General features: G+C 40.9%; 1 protein-coding gene and 1 long non-coding RNA gene across 2 annotated transcripts; both read left to right on the top strand.

Moving 5' to 3' along the window:
- The first annotated feature begins 646 nt into the window (after nt 1-646).
- Nucleotides 647-2,733, top strand: LOC121534944. The gene is made up of 4 exons (XR_005994699.2): nt 647-888; nt 1,866-1,954; nt 2,208-2,354; nt 2,475-2,733. It is a non-coding gene; the product is annotated as an uncharacterized LOC121534944 (long non-coding RNA).
- A 39-nt stretch (nt 2,734-2,772) lies between these two features.
- Nucleotides 2,773-7,126, top strand: LOC121534943. Its single transcript, XM_041841575.2, has 7 exons — nt 2,773-2,864; nt 2,989-3,082; nt 3,173-3,284; nt 3,373-3,596; nt 3,688-3,859; nt 3,993-4,120; nt 4,247-7,126. Exons 1-7 carry the CDS (start codon nt 2,773-2,775, stop codon nt 4,562-4,564), a joined length of 1,140 nt encoding a protein of 379 aa, XP_041697509.2. The 3' UTR covers nt 4,565-7,126.
- The last annotated feature ends 15,400 nt before the right edge of the window (nt 7,127-22,526 follow it).

The raw sequence follows: 22,526 nt of genomic DNA, 5'->3' as shown, positions 1-22,526 counted from the left end.
TTTTTCTGGATTTTTGTTTTAGATTCCATCTCTCACAGTTGAAGTGTACCTATGATAAAAATGACAGACCTCTACATGGTTTGTAAGTAGGAAAACCTGCAAAATCGGCAGTGTATCAAATACTTGTTCTCCCCACTGTACATACATACATACATACACATACATATACATATCCTTTAAAAAAAAAAAAAAATCCCTTTATTACTTTCCAACCCCACCACCAATTCCCTAATTGGAGTAAACTAGTGAACAACAATGCTTAGGCCTCTACGTCCAGCTTATACATACTATATACATTTTATGGACACAGTCAATTTTACAATAATTCTATTTTGTTTGTTTTTACTCCTGAACTTCCTCTACCTTCAACCTCTCCGATCATTTTCGTGACCCTGTGTAGCTCAGTTGGTAGAGCATGGCGCTTGCAACGCCAGGGTTGTGGGTTCGATTCCTATGGGGGGCCAGTATGAAAAAATGTATGCACTCACTGATTGTAAGTCGCTCTGGATAAGAGCGTCTGCTAAATGACTAAAATGTAAAATGTAACGATGTCCATCCGGTTTGCTTCTATATGCCATATCTTTCTAACTGTGCTCTTTCACAGAAGCTCTCAACCTATAACCTATATACTTATTACACAGTAAAAAATGGGGTGTTAATATTTCAGAGTAAAGTTATTTTAACCCAGATAGAGTATTTTCAACATTTTTGAGAGTAAAGTTGCTCTATCAGTGGAGTTAAAAGTGAGTGTAAAAATCTGCAGATACGCAGTGACAATTTCAACTCTACAGCAGTGATGAATACCCGCCACTCTGCTTTGCTGAAGTTTGGCACGTACGTTGGTGGAGGAAGATTGCGAAGGAGTAGCTAGGCCACAGATATTGCTAGGTAAGTTACATCCCCGTTTTTTCAACACCAAACCGGTATTTTTAACTTTACATAATTTTAGAGTTGTGCTGATGTCAAGGTCATATTTTAAGTTACGAGTTCCATGCGGCGGTCCCCCCTTGCAGTGACCTCGTCATCAGCCAGCTAAATTAGCTTGTAAGTTCAGATGGTTGACAGTAATAACTGTTATATGATATACCCATGGAATATGTTTGATATTTTTGTGAATGGCTTGCTGTTTCATATGGCTAAAAATAGGTAACGTTAACTTAGCTAATCAGTTCGTTTGAAGGACACCACCGTTTGGCATGAGCGCAGATTGTGCTTGTCATGCGGTTAGCTAGCTTGCAATCAGTATCGGTAACTGTCTTTCTTTGTGTTGCAATATTTTCACGAATGAAGTTTGTCAGAATGGTAAATACGTAAAATAACGTTCGCTAACAACAAAACATTTATACAGATAGTATTGTTAGCTAACGTTATTGTATAGCTTCCCAGGCTTCCTTACACTAACGTTAACTGTTTTTTATAAAGCTATATATAACGGTAATGTTAGCATGCTTCTGATAGTTAGCCAGCTAATGTTGGTGTTATAAAACGATAACTTAGATCACTGATTTGCATGACGGGTTTGTTTAACATTGCTTAACCATTTTAATGGTTAGCTACTGTTCGAACTAAAATGGCTAATGAGCTAGCTAACTTTGACACATAGCTAGTTATTTGGTAGCTAATGGGACAATGTGCCTCTAAACTTGAACTAGCCTACACCCATTTGCTGCAGAAAATGTCAGCTTAACGTTATATTCAACCAGCACAACTTTGTCTACTTCAGCCTTTGTAATTGCAGTGTAACGTCTAAGTAATGCATAGTGCATTGCGTAGCTAGTACTACTGAGATAAATGGATAGTTAGCTAACGCTTAGTTGAACCAGCACTAAATGATGATTTTGAATATATATTTTCTTTGTTAACAGAGGCAAAATGCTGTTGCGTGTTCAGCTCGGGGAAGAGCAGAAATACGTCAAGCTGTCTGAGCTGACATTCAATGCTTTCTTGAAAGAAGGTAGGTATAATAGGTTAAAGCAATACATATCACCCTAATGACAAAATAATACAGCATTAAGCTATTATCTTATGATATCTATTTAGGTCTATAGTCATTTCTGCTGTGCTTTATATTTTCAGTAACATAAAATCAGGTGCAGATCCTTGTCTTTCATCATTTTGTGAACACATGAGGCAACCTTAAGTATGAACTTGGATTCTTGTGAGAAGGGAATGCATGTTTTTCTTTTTTTTTCTTCTTTTTTTAACAGTGTGTCTAAAATTCAACATACCAGAAAGCAGAAAGCCAGACATTAAGGTGTATGACCAGTCTGACACAGAAGTTGACTCAGATGTTTTTGAAGAATTAGTAAAGGAGTCACCTGGAACTTTCAGAATCATGCTGGGCAATGGACTTGGTATTCATTCATTCAATTAGTTTTTTAGTTTAAAGGCCAGAATGAGAACCTTTATTGTCTTAAAAATAACAGTTTATTGTAATATGTTTCTATGTTTTGCACAAATTTCATAATGAACAGATACCTCTCATTCATCATCATGCTCGGGTACATCTGATGACACCATCATTCTGAATTTCACTGTGTGTGACGATGTTGAAGAAGTAGCGGCTGGCGAAGGAAGCCAGCCTAAAAGGCCATGCCACATAAACTATGAGGCAAAAGCAGTAAGTGGTGAACATTGCTGTTAAGTCCAATCTGAATGTTGTTTCATCATGTGACAGCATTACATATTGTTTTACAATTACGGAAAGCACATTTCTTTCCACCTATAGCTGATTGAAAAATCCTAACATCAAAGCCTGGTGGTGAACGCATTATGCAAGAGTATGGAAAAACCAAATCTCTGACAGATGCCACCAGAAGACAGATGATCAACATACTTGCTGCTGAGATGACCGAAACACATGGGTAAGCATTAAGCATATAGATGGGCTGTAAAGAAACATTGTTATTATTTTCCGGTTATTAATTATGTAAAATGTGTTGTGCAATATCAATTCAGTGTGATGTTAACTTTGAATTCATATGCTAGGACATCCCCCCCCAAAAGTGTCAGAGTGATGTATGCACAGGGGATAGTAGCTTTGTTTCCCTATCTAGAAGACCCATACTCACAACATGGATATGTAAGTAAATGGGTTATTGCAACATTATGCACATATTCACTCTATGAAATGGGAATAGTACTCCTTTATAATTTATTTATAATAATATAGGATCATTACTACGATCCGGAGAGTGGTTCCGGATACCTTGCATGGCGATTGAAGACCATACAAAGAAAAACAGCAGAGGAAAGAGGTGCCTCAGTCAGCAAATCTCCTAAAGGTATGTTTTCTGATCAGTGACATGTAATTATAATGGTGACCTGTGAATTGTACAGAAAGGATTTCTTAACACTGTATTTTGTCTTAAGTTGGTGGGCCAGGCCGTGATCGTCAGCCCTTCACCTATGACAGAGAGCCATCTGATGAGGATGTGGAAGCAGCTATTGCTGTTTTGAGACACTCTGCTGATGAAAACACTGTCCGTGAGAAGATGAAAATGACCTTCATATATCGGCAAGCAATGGTCAACGATGAAGCCAAATCATCAGATGTCTTCTCGGTCTTCCCAAGATTTCTGGACACACCAGGACTGGTATGACAACTTAATTCACTGCATCACCAAAAATATCCAATGAAGAATAAGGTAACACTCATTATTTCTGTCTTTGTGTGTTACATTGCAGATAGAACAAGATTTCAGACTTCTGTTTGGTGAGGCCACAGCCAACAAATTCTTGGAGAAGTGGCCAACCACTTTCAAAGCAAAAGTAATAAAGGAAAGCCATGGACTTGTATCCACCACAGAACTCTTGGATTTGATGCGCAATGCTGAGTCAGCTGCTGAAGTTGAGAATGGTATGAATGAACTGTTTTACTTTTTATGTGGATAATGTAGGTGTGCATTATATGTCCATAATGGTGCAAGTTGTGAATAAGAATGTTATGCTACGGCACAATGTTAACCAGGTTTTTATTTACTTATTTGTAGGCTGGGACAGTGACATGTCTGCCATCTTGCTGCTGCTACATTTGCTACCACCATCTGCACAAGGTAGAAAGAGGCCGGGAAAGATGTCTGCATATCAAGCTGTAGATCAGCTCATCAGATTTCAAAAGGTATGCTTAACAGTTGTTTAAAATATATATTCCATCATCTCAATCTTGTGCACAGTTTGAGGTGATCTTATCTATTGTCAGAGGTTAGTCACCAAAACAATTCTGTTGAATGTGTTTTTTTTGTAGGTTGGAACCAGTGTGCAGCAGCATCTTGACAACATCACCCAAAGCAGTCAGCCCTACCTTCTCGCCCAGGGATCCACACAGAGCAGCATTCACTCCTACTTCATTGTGGTTGACAAGCATGCTCTTCCATGCAAGGCAACAGGTTCAGTAGGAGCTTTTGACGAAGTCTTTAAAGCCCATTACGTATTTGGTACGTCATACAGTTCTTCCTTGAGCAGCTTTTTCACTTTTGTTCAAACAACCATCTATAACATCGACATGGGGGAAACAAAGGAGACTCCTAGAGTTGCTGAGTTGCGAGCAAGAATGGTGCGTTAGTTGAGATAAAACTATGAAGTGTTTTCTTTGCAAAAGTGACCATGGAAGTCCAAACAACCTTGTTAAGCACCTTAAGATAATTCATGGGCTATGTACAGGCAGGACTCTTTTTCTGAAATGTGGTCAAGAAGGATGCTCACGTTCTTTTGGTAGCTTTTCTGGTTTTAGAAAACATCTTAACAAGTGCCACGGAGAAAGTTTAGTAGATTCTATAGAAGATGATCTTTCAGACCCTCAAAGTACCGTCAACACCAGTAATATTTCTCATGTTGAAGTGTCGACTGAATGTTTAGAGGCTGAGTCAGAGTTATCTTCGCCATACATTGTAAATAGTTGTGCAGCTGTTATTTCTGATCTAAAGGCAGCAGGTGTTGGTCAAAGTACAGTAAATACTGTAGTGATTTCCATGGAAGAGATTGTTCAAGATATTCATCAGCATGCTAAAGAAACAGTGATAAAGCATGTATTTAGTAATGAAAGAGAAACAGAAATGTGCAAGAAAGTTGAGGCGTGTTTTGAGGGGTTAGAGAATCCTTTCACAGTTCTAAATTCGGAATACAAGCGATCAAAATTTATGACTGCCAAGTGGGAAATAGTAGAACCAGTTGAATGTGTGATTGGTTCAAGATTTGACACAAGACGAAATAAAAAGACTGGAACATATGATCAGGTAGTAGTTCAAGATAAATTCATGTATATTCCAATTTTATCTACACTGCAGTCAATATTTAAAAGTCAGTATTTTGCAGAAATGTTGCAAAGCTCAGCTACCAGCAACTCTAGACTGAGAGATATTTGTGATGGATCTTTTTTTTAAAAGTCACCCCCTGTTCTCAACTGAGAAGCAGACAATACAGGTCCAGATGTTCTATGATGATTTTGAGGTCGCCAACCCATTGGGTTCCAAGCGAGGTATTCATAAATTGGGTGGAGTATATTTTACTTTAAGAAACTTCTCTCCAAAATGGAATTCTTTTTTGGCTAACATACACCTGTGCGCCTTATTTCATACTCAAGATGTTAAACGATATGGTTTTAGTGAAATTTTTGCTCCCATTGTTCGAGACATTAAAGTGTTAGAGAGTGATGGTATTGAGATTCCATTATACAGTGGTTATGTACGTGGCACTGTAGTACAGGTAACAGGTGATAATTTGGGTTTGCATAGTTTGTTTGGTCTGGTGGAGTCTTTCAGTGCAAGGTACTGTTGCAGGTTCTGTTTAGCAGAAAAGGAGGACTTTCAAACAGAATTCTCTGAAGATTCTTCCAAAATAGTTTTACGCACCAAAGATATGCATACTGCTCACTGTCAAGAAATGGCTTGTAATCCATCCCTTCCGTATGTTTTTGGTGTGAAAAGGTCATGCATATTAAATTCATTGAGGTATTTTCACACAACTGAGAACTTCTCAGTTGATGTGATGCATGATGTGTTAGAAGGGGTTGGCCAGTACGAATTGAAGTTATTATTTCTGTATTTGAATGAAAAACATGTTACATCAGGAGAAATACATTCAAGAATATAAAAGTTTTGATTATGGTTTCACAGAGAGAAATAACAGGCCTGTGACTGTTAATTTAAGTGAAGGATCTAATGATCTGGGACTGAATGCAATTCAGTCCTGGTGCTTACTTAGGAATGTTCCTCTTATCTTTGGAGATTTGATAACTTCTACTGACCAACACTGGGGCCTGCTTCTTTTATTATTGCAAATAATTAACATTATATTCTCGCCCATGTTATCTCAAGGTCTATGTGTATATTTAAAACATTTGATTGTTGATCACCATACACTGTTTAAGAAGTTGTATCCTCAGAAAAAACTTTTACCAAAGCACCATTTTCTTATCCACTATCCCCGCTGCATCCAGAAAATAGGGCCTGTACTTCATAGTTGGTGTATGAGGTATGAAGGCAAACATAATTTTTTCAAAAAACAGCTTAAATCGTTTAAAAATATTACCAAAACGCTGGCAAAAAAGCATCAGAATCATATGGCATATAGTTGGCGAAGATCAACAACTTTTAGTCGGTTAGATATTGGTCCAGGGAAAATGGTGGCTTTAAATATGGTAAAAGGAGGTTCTGAAATTGCTTTGGCAATGCAAGTGCCCAGTAGCATTCAGGTTATGAAGGTTAATTGGGCTAAACATAATGGGTATGTTTATCGCCCACACTTGGTTATCTGTGGCGAAGTTGACTCTGAAGTGCCCTTGTTTTATCAGATTGAGTCAGTTCTGATAATGTGTGAAAAACTGTTACTACTCACAGTGCCTTTAGTTACAGTAACTTTTCAAGAACATTTCCATGCATATGAGGTGATCAGATCAAAGCATGATTTAGTTTTTTTCATGTCGACAACCTGCACTACCCTAGACCTTTTGACATACAAAGGTCATATGGAGGAAATGACACAGCTCTCCTTGTTGTGCCATATTGCTTTCTCTGGTGAACATTTTTATGATGTTATACTTCTGTCATAGACAAGGCAATGGGTGTACAATGTAAATTCACGGACATTGAAATTATACTTTTTTTTTCAATAAATGTGGGTGCTCTCATCTTGTATTATTGTGCTTTGTTTTATTTGATAGTATTGATATTTCTATAATTCAGTAACACTACATCATATGATTTAAATAAAAAAAAAAAAACACTGTAGAGAAATGAAAAGTAAATATCATTACACTTTAAAGTGTCATTTTTTAAAGTAAAATTGTAGTTGACTTAACTCTATACAGTGTAATCATATTACTCTCAACAGTGTGATTAAACTACAGTGTTAAATATTTTGACACATTTCATTGTTATTTTTTACACAATATGGAGTAGAATTAACTCTAAAAGTTTTACACTGACCAAAGAGTACATTTTACACTGATTTTGAGTGGGACCAAATGTTATCTGAAACAGAGTTAAATTCAACTCGATAGGAGTTAAATTAACACTTCTGTTTTTACTGTGTATGGACACAGTATGCTTACATTATTAGTTATCTTGTTGTTCTATTTGCCATATATTTTTCAACTGTACTGTGATGTTTTACAAAAGCTCTGAACCTTTCTATTCTCATTGTTTCTACAGGTTGTAAATTGAAAATAAACATTTTTGCTAAAAGTATTATTATATTATTGATCGATTGACTATGACTTTCAGATCACCCAGTAATGCTATCTGCAGGGTTAGCTCCAGGTAAATATTGCAATCCTTCAGCCATTCCTGGACCTGTGTCCAAAAACAAGCTACAAATGGACAGTACCAAAACAAATTATCTAATGATTCTGTCTCTTCGCAGCAAAATCTGCAGAGCTGGGAAGATTGTATCCCGCATATAAATAACATTATATTGGTAGCAAGAATTTTATATAATAATTTAAATTGAAAAATTCTAAGCTTTGAATCCGACATCGTTTTGCGTATCAGTTCATAAACACTATGCCATGGGATCGGTACGTCAAAAATCTCTTCCCAACTATTTTATCGATGGCTGTCAATCCTTTGGTCCTTAAATGAAACTGGTATACTTTTTTATTTATCACAGTTTTCTTTAACCAAGTATGCTCTTTAATGCAAGGCCGACAGACAAGTTCATTCCTTTTCCCCCCTCCACTTTCCTCTTCCATATTTGCTGTAATGCTGCAGTTATGTGGTTGTAATTTTGGGTAGAGCAGACATTTCCATATGTTTTTGTTAGCTGCATGTGCAACATAACTCCACCAGTCCTACCGATGATATCATTTATGAAGATTATACCTTTTTAAAAACATTTTGCAAACAATTGATGCAAACATTTTGGATCAAAATAAAAAGATGATACGCGTGTTATGTCTGCACAGCAAGCCTTGGTCACAGTGACCCTAAACATCACATTTGTAAACAAACATGCATCAAAATGGTTTACACTTTTAAAGTTCATGACCCTACCTTTACCTGGGACCAAAGTTACTGAATCAAAACCAAATAAAAAGGTCAACAGTTTTTTTTTATACATCAGGATGCTGTGTCTGGTCAGAAAAGCTTTTGATCACTTTTGTTTTCTTGAAAGCCACAGTTAACTTGGACTTGCATTTCCTGAAACCCTAAAAGCCAAAATTATGATAAATTAAATTAGCTGAATATACTCCCCTGCTGCACATTGTTTGCCACTATTGCAGACTCAATGGATTTTAGCATAGTATTGATGCTTTATTTTCGATAGGCTGCTACACCACAAATGAGGAGTGGGCAGCACATCTGCAGCTTACTGTCAAGATATGTCCTGGCATTTTTAAACAACTCTACTTTCTGAGATAAGCCTTTAAAACCTCATCAAGCCGCTTTATTTTATGTCACCCCTAGTTCAGCGGAGCTGCAGCATACGAGGGATCAGCTTCTGACAACAGCGTCCACACAGTCAGGTACAGTACCCTATGGCAGGCTATAATATTCCAGCCTGCACCAAAAATACTTTTCTCGACTATTCTCGGGTTTTCGCTTTCTCTCTCTCACACACACACCTGAACACCCGCCCATTTCAGTCATAAAACTCAAGCACAACACAGACACGCCAAAATAGCTGACGCGTTTACAGCGTCTCTGTCGGATCTCGTCTGTTTATCGATCTCACTTCAGCTCAGCATCCCACTCCTCTTCTGCTGTCCCTGCTGCCCCATATGAAGAGGAGGAAAAAAACGCACCCCAACCACACACATTCACATCGAAGCAGTCTTCAGTTTAATCGCTGACCAGCTTTTACGCAGCGGAACATGAGTGATAAAGATAAAAACGCCGGTAAGAAACTTTTATGTGCTTTTTTATTTGTGTCGTTCTATCTGCGAAGGTGCCGTGGATGCAGGCTATTGCAGCGTGTGTGTCAGTCAGTGTGTGAGTGGGTCTAGAGGCGAGGACCTTCTGTATGGACTGCGGTAGCCGACAGCAATCCTCAACTCCCACTTTTCTGTATTTTTATGTCCATTGCAATAGGTGCTTTGCGCGCAGTATATAGGCTATGGTGCAATCCTTTCCGCGTAAAAGGCCAGGGAAGTTGCAAATGTGGGCATTTCACGTTACTGTTGTGCAGAAGATAAATGCATTTTTGTATCAGTTGAGCGCTTCGTCATGTCAGGTGGTGAGGAAAAGTGCTTGCTGATCACTTTTTCGGCGCGAGATAAATGTTCTGTTCCGCCTGTCTCGAGCTCCCTGATTACATCAGCATGCGAGCAGTGGAGGGATCATTGTTGCAGGAACAAGTTCCGAATCTGCTAACATTTCCGACAGGCGTTAGGGCACAGCACCCGAGGTTGCCAGTTGTGAAAAATATAGTTTATTTATGACCCCCAAGACTTATACTACCCCATTTTGTTTTAATATTAGCTTATAATGAGTTGCATATTGCCAAGATAGTGATTTGTGAATAGTCATTAGTGAATACTGTATACAGTGAATTATTTTGTGCATTTATTGTGTGTAGGCTAGTTCTAGTTGGCTCAACGTTTTCCAGTGAACATGTTGTCTTTGTACTTCAGGTATTGTGTAATAGCCATGTGTAATAGCCTACATTAGCTGCAAAAAGTAATACCAGAAACGTGTTCACTGAAAGGGGACTTTCAAAGTGCTGAGGGCAGGTACATGTACTCTAACAATAAATAGGGCCTACATTTATGTACTCTATGCACGTAGAGTACATGTACACAATTATCATTCATACTTTGCAGCCAACATGACACATGCTGATTTAAAGCACATGCAACATACTTTATAACAAGCACATTAAATATGATCATAAACATACCCTATTCATTGCATTCACAAACGCACAGAAACGAATATAGAACAATTGAATCGATCCATGAATATGCTTATACCAGATCACACTCACGCAGAGGCATATGCATGCAAGCCAAACCTTTGTTCAAATACTATTTCAAATCTTTCAAATACGTATAGGTGTTTAACCTGCCTGGGGTGCCAGACATGGGTCTTGTATTTCTGGGTTTTGTATTCTATTGGTTCCATTGGGCCAGGTAAGCACAATCAAGCCCAGTTAAAGTACTTTCAGTGTTCTGCGTTTCATTAGCGAGCTTAGCCTACCTTTTACTGACTTAGGCATCTTTTCTGTTTACCCCTGGTTTTCTTATTAAGGACTGTGAGATTCTCAAACAGTCATGCTTACATCTTCATATTTCACATCCTGCCTCCCCTCCTCACTCTCCTCATCTTTCAAAATCCCCTCTATCTGTGTCATGCCTACCACAGCTGTCATCACCTTTAATTGCTTCTCCTCTCTCTCACACAGAAAGAGTTTGACAATCTTTCCAAAACATGTGACATATCGTTTCAATATGGTGTGCTGACGGATGCAACCTCAACCAATTAAATGCATTGGAATGTAAGGGCATTTATAATGCAATTCTTGAAGTAATATATTTTAAGCTTTACTTGCATATATTGAGTTGGGCTAGGAGTTCCAAATCCAAGTTTATTGGTTGCACACACAGATTTAGAGATGTTATCGCAGGTGCAGTGAAATGCTTGTGGGATGGGAGGAAAGCCCTTCTCGTGGTATTTTATGCTTGGGGGTGAAGATTCCCCTAGGTACAGATCTAGGCTCCGCTTCCCCTCCCCAATCCTAACCTTAACCATTAGTGGAGAAAATGAAAAACTGAATCAAGATCAGCGTCTAGGTGCAACTTCACCTTATTACCGTAACACTCCCTGAAGAGACTTAGTTTTCATCTCATGGGAATACATACACAACAGAATACAGTATGCATGTGTCACAATTGATTCATTAATAGTACTATCACGGTTCAGGCTAAGACCCAGATGCAGACACAAGAGGCAGATAGTACGAGTCTGAGTTGATTATAGTTCAAGGGGCAGGCAAAAGGTAAGTCAAGGCAGGCAAAGGGTCATAATCCAAATCAGTGTCAGGCAGGTACAGAACGGCGGGCAGGATCAGGGTCAGGACAGGCAGAAAGGTCAGAACTGGGAAGACTAAGGAAAACAAACTAAAGCACAGGAATCACGGGAACACGCTGGTAGGACTTGACGGTACAATATGAACTGGAAACAGGGGACAAAGGGCTGTGAGACATAGGTTTAATCCTAGACACATGAAAAGTTGAACGTATACGGAGAGTGCGGGGCAACAGAAGGCGAACAGCAGAGGGGGCTAAGGACCTTAGAGATGGGTAAAGGTCCGATAAACGGGGGGAAAGTTTGCGGGACTCCACCCGGAGGGTCAGATCCCGAGTCGACAGCCATACCCTCTGCCCAAGACGGTAGCCGCTAGACAGGAAGTAGGGAGGATGGTCTCGGGGTCCGATGGTGTGGTAGAGGGGCTGTACAGACGTGAGAGTGCGTCAGGCTTCACATTCTTGGACCCCGGGCGGTAGGAGATAGTGAAATGGAAACGAGTGAATAACAGGGCCCATCTCGCCTGCCTGGAGTTGAGGCACTTGGCGGTGCAGAGATACTCCAGGTTCTTATGATCCATCCACACCAAGAATGGCTGTTCCACCCCTTCTAACCAGTGCCTCCACTCCATAGTTCCTCTCAGCGGGGTTCAGGTGATGGGGAAGGAAGGCGCAGGGATGCAGCTTCTAGTCCTGGGGCAGAATGCTGGGACAGGACAGCCCCCACTCCGACGTCCGAGACGTCGACCTCCACCACGAACTGACGGGACGGGTCCGGATGGATTAAGATGGGAGCTGTAGTGAACCGATGCTTGAGGTCTGAGTACGCCCAGTCAGCTGCTGGAGACCATATGAACGGAACCTTGGGAGAGGTGAGTGCAGAGAGGGGTAATCAAGGGTGCTGTAACCCCAGACAAAACGACGGTAGAAATTGGCAAACCCCAGGAAACGTTGCAGCTGCATTCTAGATGTGGGTTGAGGCCAAACCACCACCGCTCTCACCTTGTCTGGGAGATTTTACGTATGGGTGGTCCTCTGTAGCTCAATTGGTAGAGCATGGCACTTGTAACACCAGGGTAGTGGGTTCGATCCCCGGGACCACCCATACGTAAAATTGTATGCACACATGACTGTAAGTCGCTTTGGATAAAAGCGTCTGCTAAATGGCATATTGTTATTATTATCTGAATATTCCCTGCAGCAATGATGTATCCTAGGAAGGAGATGGTGGAGCGATGGAACTCACATTTCTCCGCCTTCACGAAAAGCTGGTTCTCCAGGAGACGCTGGAGGACCTGTCGGACATGGAGCTGACCGGGAATAGATGAGGATGTCGTCGAAGTAGACAAACACAAATCGGTTCAACATGTCTCGAAGCACATAATTGACCAGGGCCTGGAAAACTGCGGGAGTGTTGGTCAGTCCGAACGGCATTACCAGGTACTCTTAGTGCCCACTAGCCGTGTTAAAGGCAGTCTTCCACTCATCTCCTTCCCGTATCCGAACCAGATGGTAGGCGTTCCGAAGGTCCAACTTTGAAAAGATGATCGCCCCCTGGAGAGGCTCGAAAGCTGAGGAGATGAGTGGTAGCGGGTAAAGTTTTTTAACCTTAATGTCGTTGAGACCCTGGTAGTTGATACACGGACGCAGGGTCTTGTCCTTCTTCTCCACAAAGAAGAACCCTGTGCCGGCGGGGAAGGAAGTTGAACGCATAATCCCTGCAGCGAGAGAGTCCTCAATATACCTTTCCATCGCTTTGGTCTCCGGACCCGACAGGGAATAAAGTCGCCCACGAGGTGGTGCCCGGGAGAAGGTTGCGCCGACTTCAGACAATGAGCATGGCAAAATGGGCTCCAACCCATGATGGACCCCGTAGCCAAGTCGATAAGGGGATTGTGCCTCTGGAGCCATGAAAACCCCAAAACCATCGGAATGGAAATGGGTTGAGTGGAGATACCCAGCTCCGACACCAAGGTATTGTCCATAAAGCTCTCGTCGGCCCCAGAGTCAATGAGCACCCGGATGGATTTGGACTGGCCTCCCCACAACAGGGTAGCATAGAGGGGGTTACGAGTAGTAAGGGATTGGAAACTCCCCGTATGGCTCATCAGGGTACGCGTACAGTGGGGAAAAAAAGTATTTAGTCAGCCACCAATTGTGCAAGTTCTCCCACTTAAAAAGATGAGAGAGGCCTCTAATTTTCATCATAGGTACACGTCAACTATGACAGACAAAATGAGAAAAGTATTTCCAGAAAATCACATTGTAGGATTTTTAATGAATTTATTTGCAAATTATGGTGGAAAATAAGTATTTGGTCAATAACAAAAGTTTCTCAATACTTTGTTATATACCCTTTGTTGGCAATGACACAGGTCAAACGTTTTCTGTAAGTCTTCACAAGGTTTTCACACACTGTTGCTGGTATTTTGGCCCATTCCTCCATGCAGATCTCCTCTAGAGCAGTGATGTTTTGGGGCTGTCGCTGGGCAACACAGACTTTCAACTCCCTCCAAAGATGTTCTATGGGGTTGAGATCTGGAGACTGGCTAGGCCACTCCAGGACCTTGAAATGCTTCTTACGAAGCCACTCCTCGTTGCACGGGCGGTGTGTTTGGGATCATTGTCATGCTGAAAGACCCAGCCACGTTTCATCTTCAATGCCCTTGCTGATGGAAGGAGGTTTTCACTCAAAATCTCACGATACATGGCCCCATTCATTCTTTCCTTTACACGGATCAGTCGTCCTGGTCCCTTTGCAGAAAAACAGCCCCAAAGCATGATGTTTCCACCCCCATGCTTCACAGTAGGTATGGTGTTCTTTGGATGCAACTCAGCATTCTTTGTCCTCCAAACACGACGAGTTGAGTTTTTACCAAAAAGTTCAATTTTGGTTTAATCTGACCATATGACATTCTCCCAATCCTCTTCTGGATCATCCAAATGCACTCTAGCAAACTTCAGACGGGCCTGGACATGTACTGGCTTAAGCAGGGGGACACGTCTGGCACTGCAGGATTTGGGTCCCTGGCGGCGTAGTGTGTTACTGATGGTAGGCTTTGTTATTTTGGTCCCAGCTCTCTGCAGGTCATTCACTAGGTCCCCCCGTGTGGTTCTGGGATTTTTGCTCACCGTTCTTGTGATCATTTTGACCCCACGGGGTGAGATCTTGCGTGGTGCCCCAGATCGAGGGAGATTATCAGTGGTCTTGTATGTCTTCCATTTCCTAATAATTGCTCCCACAGTTGATTTCTTCAAACCAAGCTGCTTACCTATTGCAGATTCAGTCTTCCCAGCCTGGTGCAGGTCTACAATTTTGTTTCTGGTGTCCTTTGACAGCTCTTTGGTCTTGGCCATAGTGGAGTTTGGAGTGTGACTGTTTGAGGTTGTGGACAGGTGTCTTTTATACTGATAACAAGTTCAAACAGGTGCCATTAATACAGGTGACGAGTGGAGGACAGAGGAGCCTCTTAAAGAAGAAGTTACAGGTCTGTGAGAGCCAGAAATCGTGCTTGTTTGTAGGTGACCAAATACTTATTTTCCACCATAATTTGCAAATAAATTCATAAAAAATCCTACAATGTGATTTTCTGGATTTTTTTTCCTCAATTTGTCTGTCATAGTTGACGTGTACCTATGATGAAAATTACAGGCCTCTCTCATCTTTTTAAGTGGGAGAACTTGTACAATTGGTGGCTGACTAAATACTTTTTTCCCCCACTGTACATACTGATGAGCCTGGTCTTTTAATGGGCAGGTAGATAAGAAATGTCCCGTAGCTCCACAATACAGATAGCTCTTGGTGTTTAGTCTGCGTAAGGGCACAGCAGGAGACAATCTGGCCCTGCCCAGTTGCATGGGCTCCGGAGGCGAGTTGGCAGCCCTCAGTGATTCCAGAGAGAGCTCAGGTGACCTCAGATTCACTGGGAGCTTCCTTTTCCCCATCCTTCTGTTTCAGTTTATAGAACTCTATTCCCCTTCCCCTAGCTCTGATCCAGGGTGTTACGTTCGGCTTGCTGACACTCAGCCAGCCGCACGCCCTGGACCAGAGCTCCATCTACTCTCCAAGCAAAGACATCAGATCACCATACCATTTTGGTTGATATTTGATTGAGTGGTCAGCAAACTTAAATTCAATTAGAAATAAACCAACCTTTGGAACTCTATTGGTGACTTGTGGTTGAAATCTGGGTTCAAATGAGACAAAGACTGCGTACGTTGTTCACTTTTAGCAAATTCAACCAATCAGCTACGTTGATGGACCATGATGACGTTGATATATTAATGTAATAATGGGAAACTAGGTTGACTCAACCAATTTTTGCTTTGGCCCGGAGGGCATTGGGGGCTGCTGATGTATCGATCAGCAAAAGAGTGGCATGCTAACTCATTCATGTTTATTAAGGCCCCTGATTATTAACTTAGTGGCACACCAAGTCATGATCGTCACGATCATCAACATCATCATTGCACTCCCACAAACAAGTTTATTACAGCCAAACGCTTCATGAAATCCCAGAATTCTATCTATGAGTATGAATGGATCGTATAGACATACAAGGAGTTCTAGGGAAAGTGAGTAGGACAGATGTTGTTGGGGAGCCATGTTCGGCATTGACCAATTTGGCTGTACAGCAAAAACAGACATGGGACCAGGCTAATGCTGGGCCTCCAAGTTGGGGATAGCAGTAGAGAGAGATTGTTGTATATGTAGTTTCAAAGCATCACTGGAGAAGTCCAGTTAAATTATTTGCAGATTTATTCCAAATTCTTTACAACAAAGTTGAATAAAAATGGCTGAACAGTAGATAGTTTGAGGTAACTAGAACACTTAGAAAGCAAGGATGTGATTGAATAGTTTGGGTTGTTTACAGTCTAGCATAGTGTTTGTGTGGGAGTCTTCCCCCTCAGGCTTCTTGCTTCTTTCTTCCTGTGTAGGCCTCTTCTCCTCTTCTCACCTGAGACAGCTGCTGGGCACTGTCATGTTGGATTCCGATTTCGCTGCTGCTGCTGGTATTGAAATATCTGACCGCTGCTATTTGCTTGTTGTTTACTTAAGCACGATCATGACCCTTTACTCTTGTGACAAAGTCACCACAATTGTGTAGCAGTCTAATGCTTGTGGCTAGCTGATGAAGTGGAGCTGCTGCATGGTCTTAGCAGTTGCTGTTTCTGTAATCTGTGAGATAAGTTCTACAACTGTACAAATCCCCAAATTACCACTACGAATCTAATTTGTATGCAAGAGGAGTAGAAAAGCAGTATGAAGGTCTGCGCTCAGGCTTGAAAATGGTGGCCGGTACGTGAGAGAACAAATATTCAGCAGATACTCCCACTCAAACCATGAAAAAAGAAAAAATCAAGGAGGCTGAGATGCAAAAATATACTTAATTTAATTCCATGCTCAAAAGAATACAAAAAGTGCCAGTGTAAAGTGCAAAAAGAGCTAAACAAAAAAGAGCATACCTTTTGTTGCCATGCCATCATTGTGCTGTATATTTTTGCATCTTTGCCTCCTTGGCTTTTTGCTTTTTATGGTTTGAGTACGTGTACCTGCTGAATTCTATTCAAGATGAGTGCCAAAAGTCTGTGGGTGGAATACAGTTCTTTACGCTTAAAGAGAGAAACTTACACATGCAAGTGAAAGTTGAATGTGAAAAAGAAAAAAACACACAGAAACGATTTGTGCTTGCAATGATAATAATGTGTATTAGTTTGTTAAATAGTTGTATAATACTTTAAAATGTTAATTCATTTACAACTCACTTTTCTTGTTACAAAGGATGTATTTTTACATTCACAAAAGCCACCATTCACAGACTTTTGCTACTAAATTCACTCCATATGTGGAGTACGTTTTTAGTGCCTAAATACATAAAAAATGTATTGGAGACAGGTTATCAAGTCATTTCACATGCCATGGAACATGGCATGTGTTCATTTTGTATACAATTTCCATTATCTGTAATTGAATAGTTTGGATCATAAAAACTTGCTATAAAAAAAGATTATGCATGCAGCAGTGTGTAATCTAACAATAGCAGAGACGGACTGTCCATTTTTAGCCTAGTGGCCCTGTATAAATTGGGGTTTTAGCGCAGAATGATCATTATTTGGCTAATAATTGGGTCCTCAAATCAAAAAGTGGGCTGGTGTGGGGGGCCTCGAATAAAAAAATGGCCTGTTGTGTTAGAAATTCCCAGGACGATTTCTGTTCCCAGTCCCTCCCTGAACAATAGTGACCTTGCTGTTGTTAACAAGCTGCAGCACTATGACATGGCATGTTCCAGAAATTGTTATTGTTTATTCTATATCCACATAAATGGATATTGACACATTTGATTATTGTTATGAGGGATCTCAACTGATGTTTATGATTACTGTATATTATTTACTTATAATTATTATGGCGTATAATACGATTTAACTTTCACTTTTAACTTTGAGCGTTCAGCTTTACAGTTCCTGTTACTGTCTGGTTTTAAGCTCCTATCACCTTACAAGGTGAACATTTTAACCTCGCTTCTATTGACATAATGAAGCGAAAGGAGAGAGGGGTTGGGCCAAGCTTCTGGCAACACCAGTATCGCAGCCAATACTGAGTTGACTCAAATGGAAGATATACTGATAGCGTACTTATCAATGTGTAGGCCTATACATCAAAATCTACAAGAAATGTCTGAGGTCTACATTGCAATATTGCTCTTTTAAATGTATTCTTAATTCCATAATTTGGTAGGAAATAGAAAGAGGCAAGCAGCAAGCATTGGTATATTCCCATATGGAAAATAATCTATATGAATCAAATAAGGATTATTTTATGGGTACTCCTGCAACATGTAACAATATGTGGTATATGTCTTATAAGACATAGGCCACAATCATACACAGGCATAGTACAAGACTCATATGTTTTACTTATACGTTATACTGTAGATGTGATAAACACAGGAATTGCATAAGAATTATACATGTTTTGTGTGTTTTCTTATTGGAAGTAGGCCATAATAATCATATAAGATTGACTTATATGAAGACTGACATAAATCAAATGTGTATGATCCTTTCCATATGGGTTAGCAGAGAATAGTCTTGTACAGTTTATACTGTAAAAACAACAACATCATTGGTGTACACCCCTTCTATCTGCACACTGTTTAGTGTCTATGTTTTCTTCCCATAACTACCTTAGTGTCACCTTCCTTTGCCATTTCCACCTAAGGGCACAATCTGTGAGACTGCTGTTCAATGTTCAGATAATGATATATTGATTCTTGAAGAATTATAACTTATAAATAAAGAGCTTATCCATTAGGACAAGTGTCTTACTCTATCTTAACTCAAAATCTAAGGTTGTATTGCTCCATTGTTTTGTTGTAATTTGAGTGTATAATGTAAAGCCTCAAAATATGTTGTAAACTATCATATACCCTAGTTTCAGACTCCTAATTATCCTTGCACCTCTGAAGACTCTAGCCACTTCCATGCCAGTCGGAAGAACGTAGGTGTTTTATCTCTGAACACTCAAAAGCTGGTTTCTCCACCGACTGTTGGATAAGAGCAACCATGGGGTGTTAACAAAACTCGGTGGAGACTAGAGATCCTGACTGCCAATGTGTCCAGCCTGAGACATTCCCTTAACACTAGAACCGCTGGGCCTCGAGGGACGCCCCTTCAGAACCGCTGGGCCTCGAGGGAACCCTCCTTCAGAACTGCTGGGCCTCGAGGGAACCCTCCTTCAGAACTGCTGGGCCTCGAGGGAACCCTCCTTCAGATCTGCTGGGCCTTGAGGGACACCCTTTCAAGCTAAAGAGCAGTCATTCTGACTGCAACATTCTAACAGTGTAATTAATACATTTCATATATGCTATCGCATAAATAATCATTTGGTTGTGTTTATGAAGGCCTTGGGTAATATTAGAATAATGTTTATTTTGTTTCAAATAACACAATAGCATTTTCATTAGTTTATGTTACTGTAGGCTGTATGTAAAAACAAAAAACACAAAAATTCAAGTGTTCAATACATTTTATTCATGGAGTGCCTTTGTTACAACTATGAAACAGAAAGCATGTGTGTTGCAACACGGTAACAGCTTCTTTTTATAATGACAAAATAAAAAAATAACCCCAACCACCAAGACATATGGTCAAGATGTGCGGTCAAATGATGAAAACATCAGTAGCCTAAACATCATTATAAGTGCCAAGTGGCCTTGATAAATAGTGAAACTCTGCACAAAAGCAATAATGGCATTGACACCTTCCTTATATTGAGTTGCACTCCCCCTTTTGCCCTCAGAACAGCCTCAATTCTTCAGGGCATGGACTCGCTCCAAAGAGATGCTGGCCCATGTTGACTCCAATGCTTCCAACAGTTGTGTCAAGTTGGCTGGATGTCCTTTGTGTGGTGGACCATTCTTGATACACACGGGAAACTGTTGAGTGTGAAAAACCCAGCAGCGTTGCAGTTCTTGACAAAACCCAATGTGCCTTGCACTTACTACCATACCCCTGTTTAAAGGCACTTAAATATTTTGTCTTGCCCATTTACCCTCTGAATTGCACACATACACAATCCATGTCTCAATTGTCTCAAGGCTTAAACATCCTTCTTTAACCTGATTCCTCCCCTTCAGCTACACTGATTAAAGTGGATTTAACAAGTGACATCAATAAGGGATCATAGCTTTCACCTGGTCAGTCTATGTCATGGAAAGACCATGTTTTGTACAGTCGTGGTCAAAGGTTTTGAGAATGACACAAGTATTGGTCTTCACAAAGTTTGATGCTTCAGTGTTTTTAGATATTTTTGTCAGATGGTATACATTTTTACATTTTAGTCATTTAGCAGACGCTCTTATCCAGAGCGACTTACAGGAGCAATTAGGGTTAAGTGCCTTGCTTAAGGGCACATCGAGAGATTTTTCACCTAGTCGGCTTGGGGATTAGAACCAGCGACCTTTCGGTTACTGGCACAGCGCTCTTACCCACTAATAATAATTATAATAATAATATAATAATAGGTCATTTAGCAGACGCTCTTATCCAGAGCGACTTACAGGAGCAATTAGGGTTAAGTGCCTTGCTCAAGGGCACATCGACAGATTTTTCACCTAGTCGGCTCGGGGATTAGAACCAGCAACCTTTCGGTTACTGGCACAACGCTCTTAACCACTAAGCTACCTGAAGTATAATTACAAGCAGTCCATAAGTGGCAAAGGCTTTTATTGACAATTATATTAAGTTTATGCAAAGAGTCAATATTTGCAGTGTTGACCCTTCTTTTTCAAGACCTCTGCAATCCGCCCTGGCATGCTGTCAATTAACTTCTGGGCCACATCCTGACTGATGGCAGCCCATTCTTGCATAATCAATGCTTGGAGTTTGTCAGAATTTGTGGGCTTTTGTTTGCCCACCCGCCTCTTGAGGATTGACCACAAGTTCTCAATGGGATTAAGGTCTGGGGAGTTTCCTGGCCATGGACCCAAAATGTTTATGTTTTGTTCCCCGAGCCACTTAGTTATCACTTTTGCTTTATGGCAAGGTGCTCCATCATGCTGGAAAAGGCATTGTTCGTCACCAAACTGTTCTTGGATCCTCTCTGAGGATGTGTTGGTACCATTCTTTATTCATGGCTGTGTTCTTAGGCAAAATTGTGAGTGAGCCCACTCCCTTGGCTGAGAAGCAACCCCACACATGAATGGTCTCAGGATGCTTTACTGTTGGCATGACACAGGACTGGTGGTAGCGCTCACCTTGTCTTCTCCGGACAAGCTTTTTTCCGGATGACCCAAACCATCGGAAAGGGGATTCAACAGAGAAAATGACTTTACCCCAGTCCTCAGCAGTCCAATCCCTGTACCTTTTGCAGAATATCAGTCTGTCCCTGATGTTTTTCCTGGAGAGAAGTGGCTTCCTCGCTGCCCTTCTTGACACCAGGCCATCCTCCAAAAGTCTTTGCCTCACTGTGCGTGCAGATGCACTCACACCTGCCTGCTGCCATTCCTGAGCAAGCTCTGCACTGTTGGTGCCCCGATCCCGCAGCTGAATCAACTTTAGGAGACGGTCCTGGTGCTTGCTGGACTTTCTTGGGTGCCCTGAAGCCTTCTTCACAACAATTGATCCTCTCTCCTTGAAGTTCTTGATGATCCGATAAATGGTTGATTTAGGTGCAATCTTACTAGCAGCAATATCCTTGCCTGTGAAGGCCTTTTTGTGCAAAGCAATGATGACGGCACGTGTTTCCTTGCAGGTAACAATGGTTAACAGAGGAAGAACAATGATTTCAAGCACCACCCTCCTTTTAAAGCTTCCAGTCTGTTATTCTAACTCAATCAGCATGACAGAGTGATCTCCAGCCTTGTCTTCATCAACACTCTCACCTGTGTTAACGAAAGAATCACTGACATGATGGCAGCTGGTCCTTTTGTGGCAGGGCTGAAATGCAGTGAAAAAGTTTTTGGGGGATTAAGTTCATTTTCATGGCAAAGAGGGACTTTGCAATTAATTGCAATTCATCTGATCACTCTTCATAACATTCTGGAGTATATGCAAATTGCCATCATAAAAACTGAGGCAGCAGACTTTGTGAAAATTTATATTTGTGTAATTCTCAAAACTTTTGACCACGACTCAGTGTAGATGTCGATATGACAGCAGTTAAAAATAGTTATTGTCAGCTCGTGTGCGTCTTCACTCAATGGCATCAGTTGGATTTCATTTAGCGGTTATCCCTTGTCCTAACAGTTGACACAATTTTCGCAACTTTCACTTGCTTGACACACTTTGACATACCTTTGTTTGGTTGTAGTGCGTAATAGTTGTATCTTTATTGTGTGCCCACAGCTGTGTAGGTGCCTTATTTTGACAGAGGAAGCTCGCGTCTCACTTTGTTCATGGTGTCGACTAGGCTTGTTTTCTTTGCAGTAGTTGTTTGCCAATGACTGTGAAGTGATGAAATTGTCCATGGTGACATTTCTCCCCTTGCCAACGGAAGGTTCTACAAGCCTCATCACCACATTCTCAGAGAATCGCTCACCTGCTGCCCGATGTGGATATTTTC

The sequence above is a fragment of the Coregonus clupeaformis genome, chromosome 21 (assembly GCF_020615455.1).
Source record: "Coregonus clupeaformis isolate EN_2021a chromosome 21, ASM2061545v1, whole genome shotgun sequence".
Lineage (NCBI taxonomy): Eukaryota > Metazoa > Chordata > Actinopteri > Salmoniformes > Salmonidae > Coregonus > Coregonus clupeaformis.
This window is presented reverse-complemented; position numbering and strand designations above follow the sequence as displayed.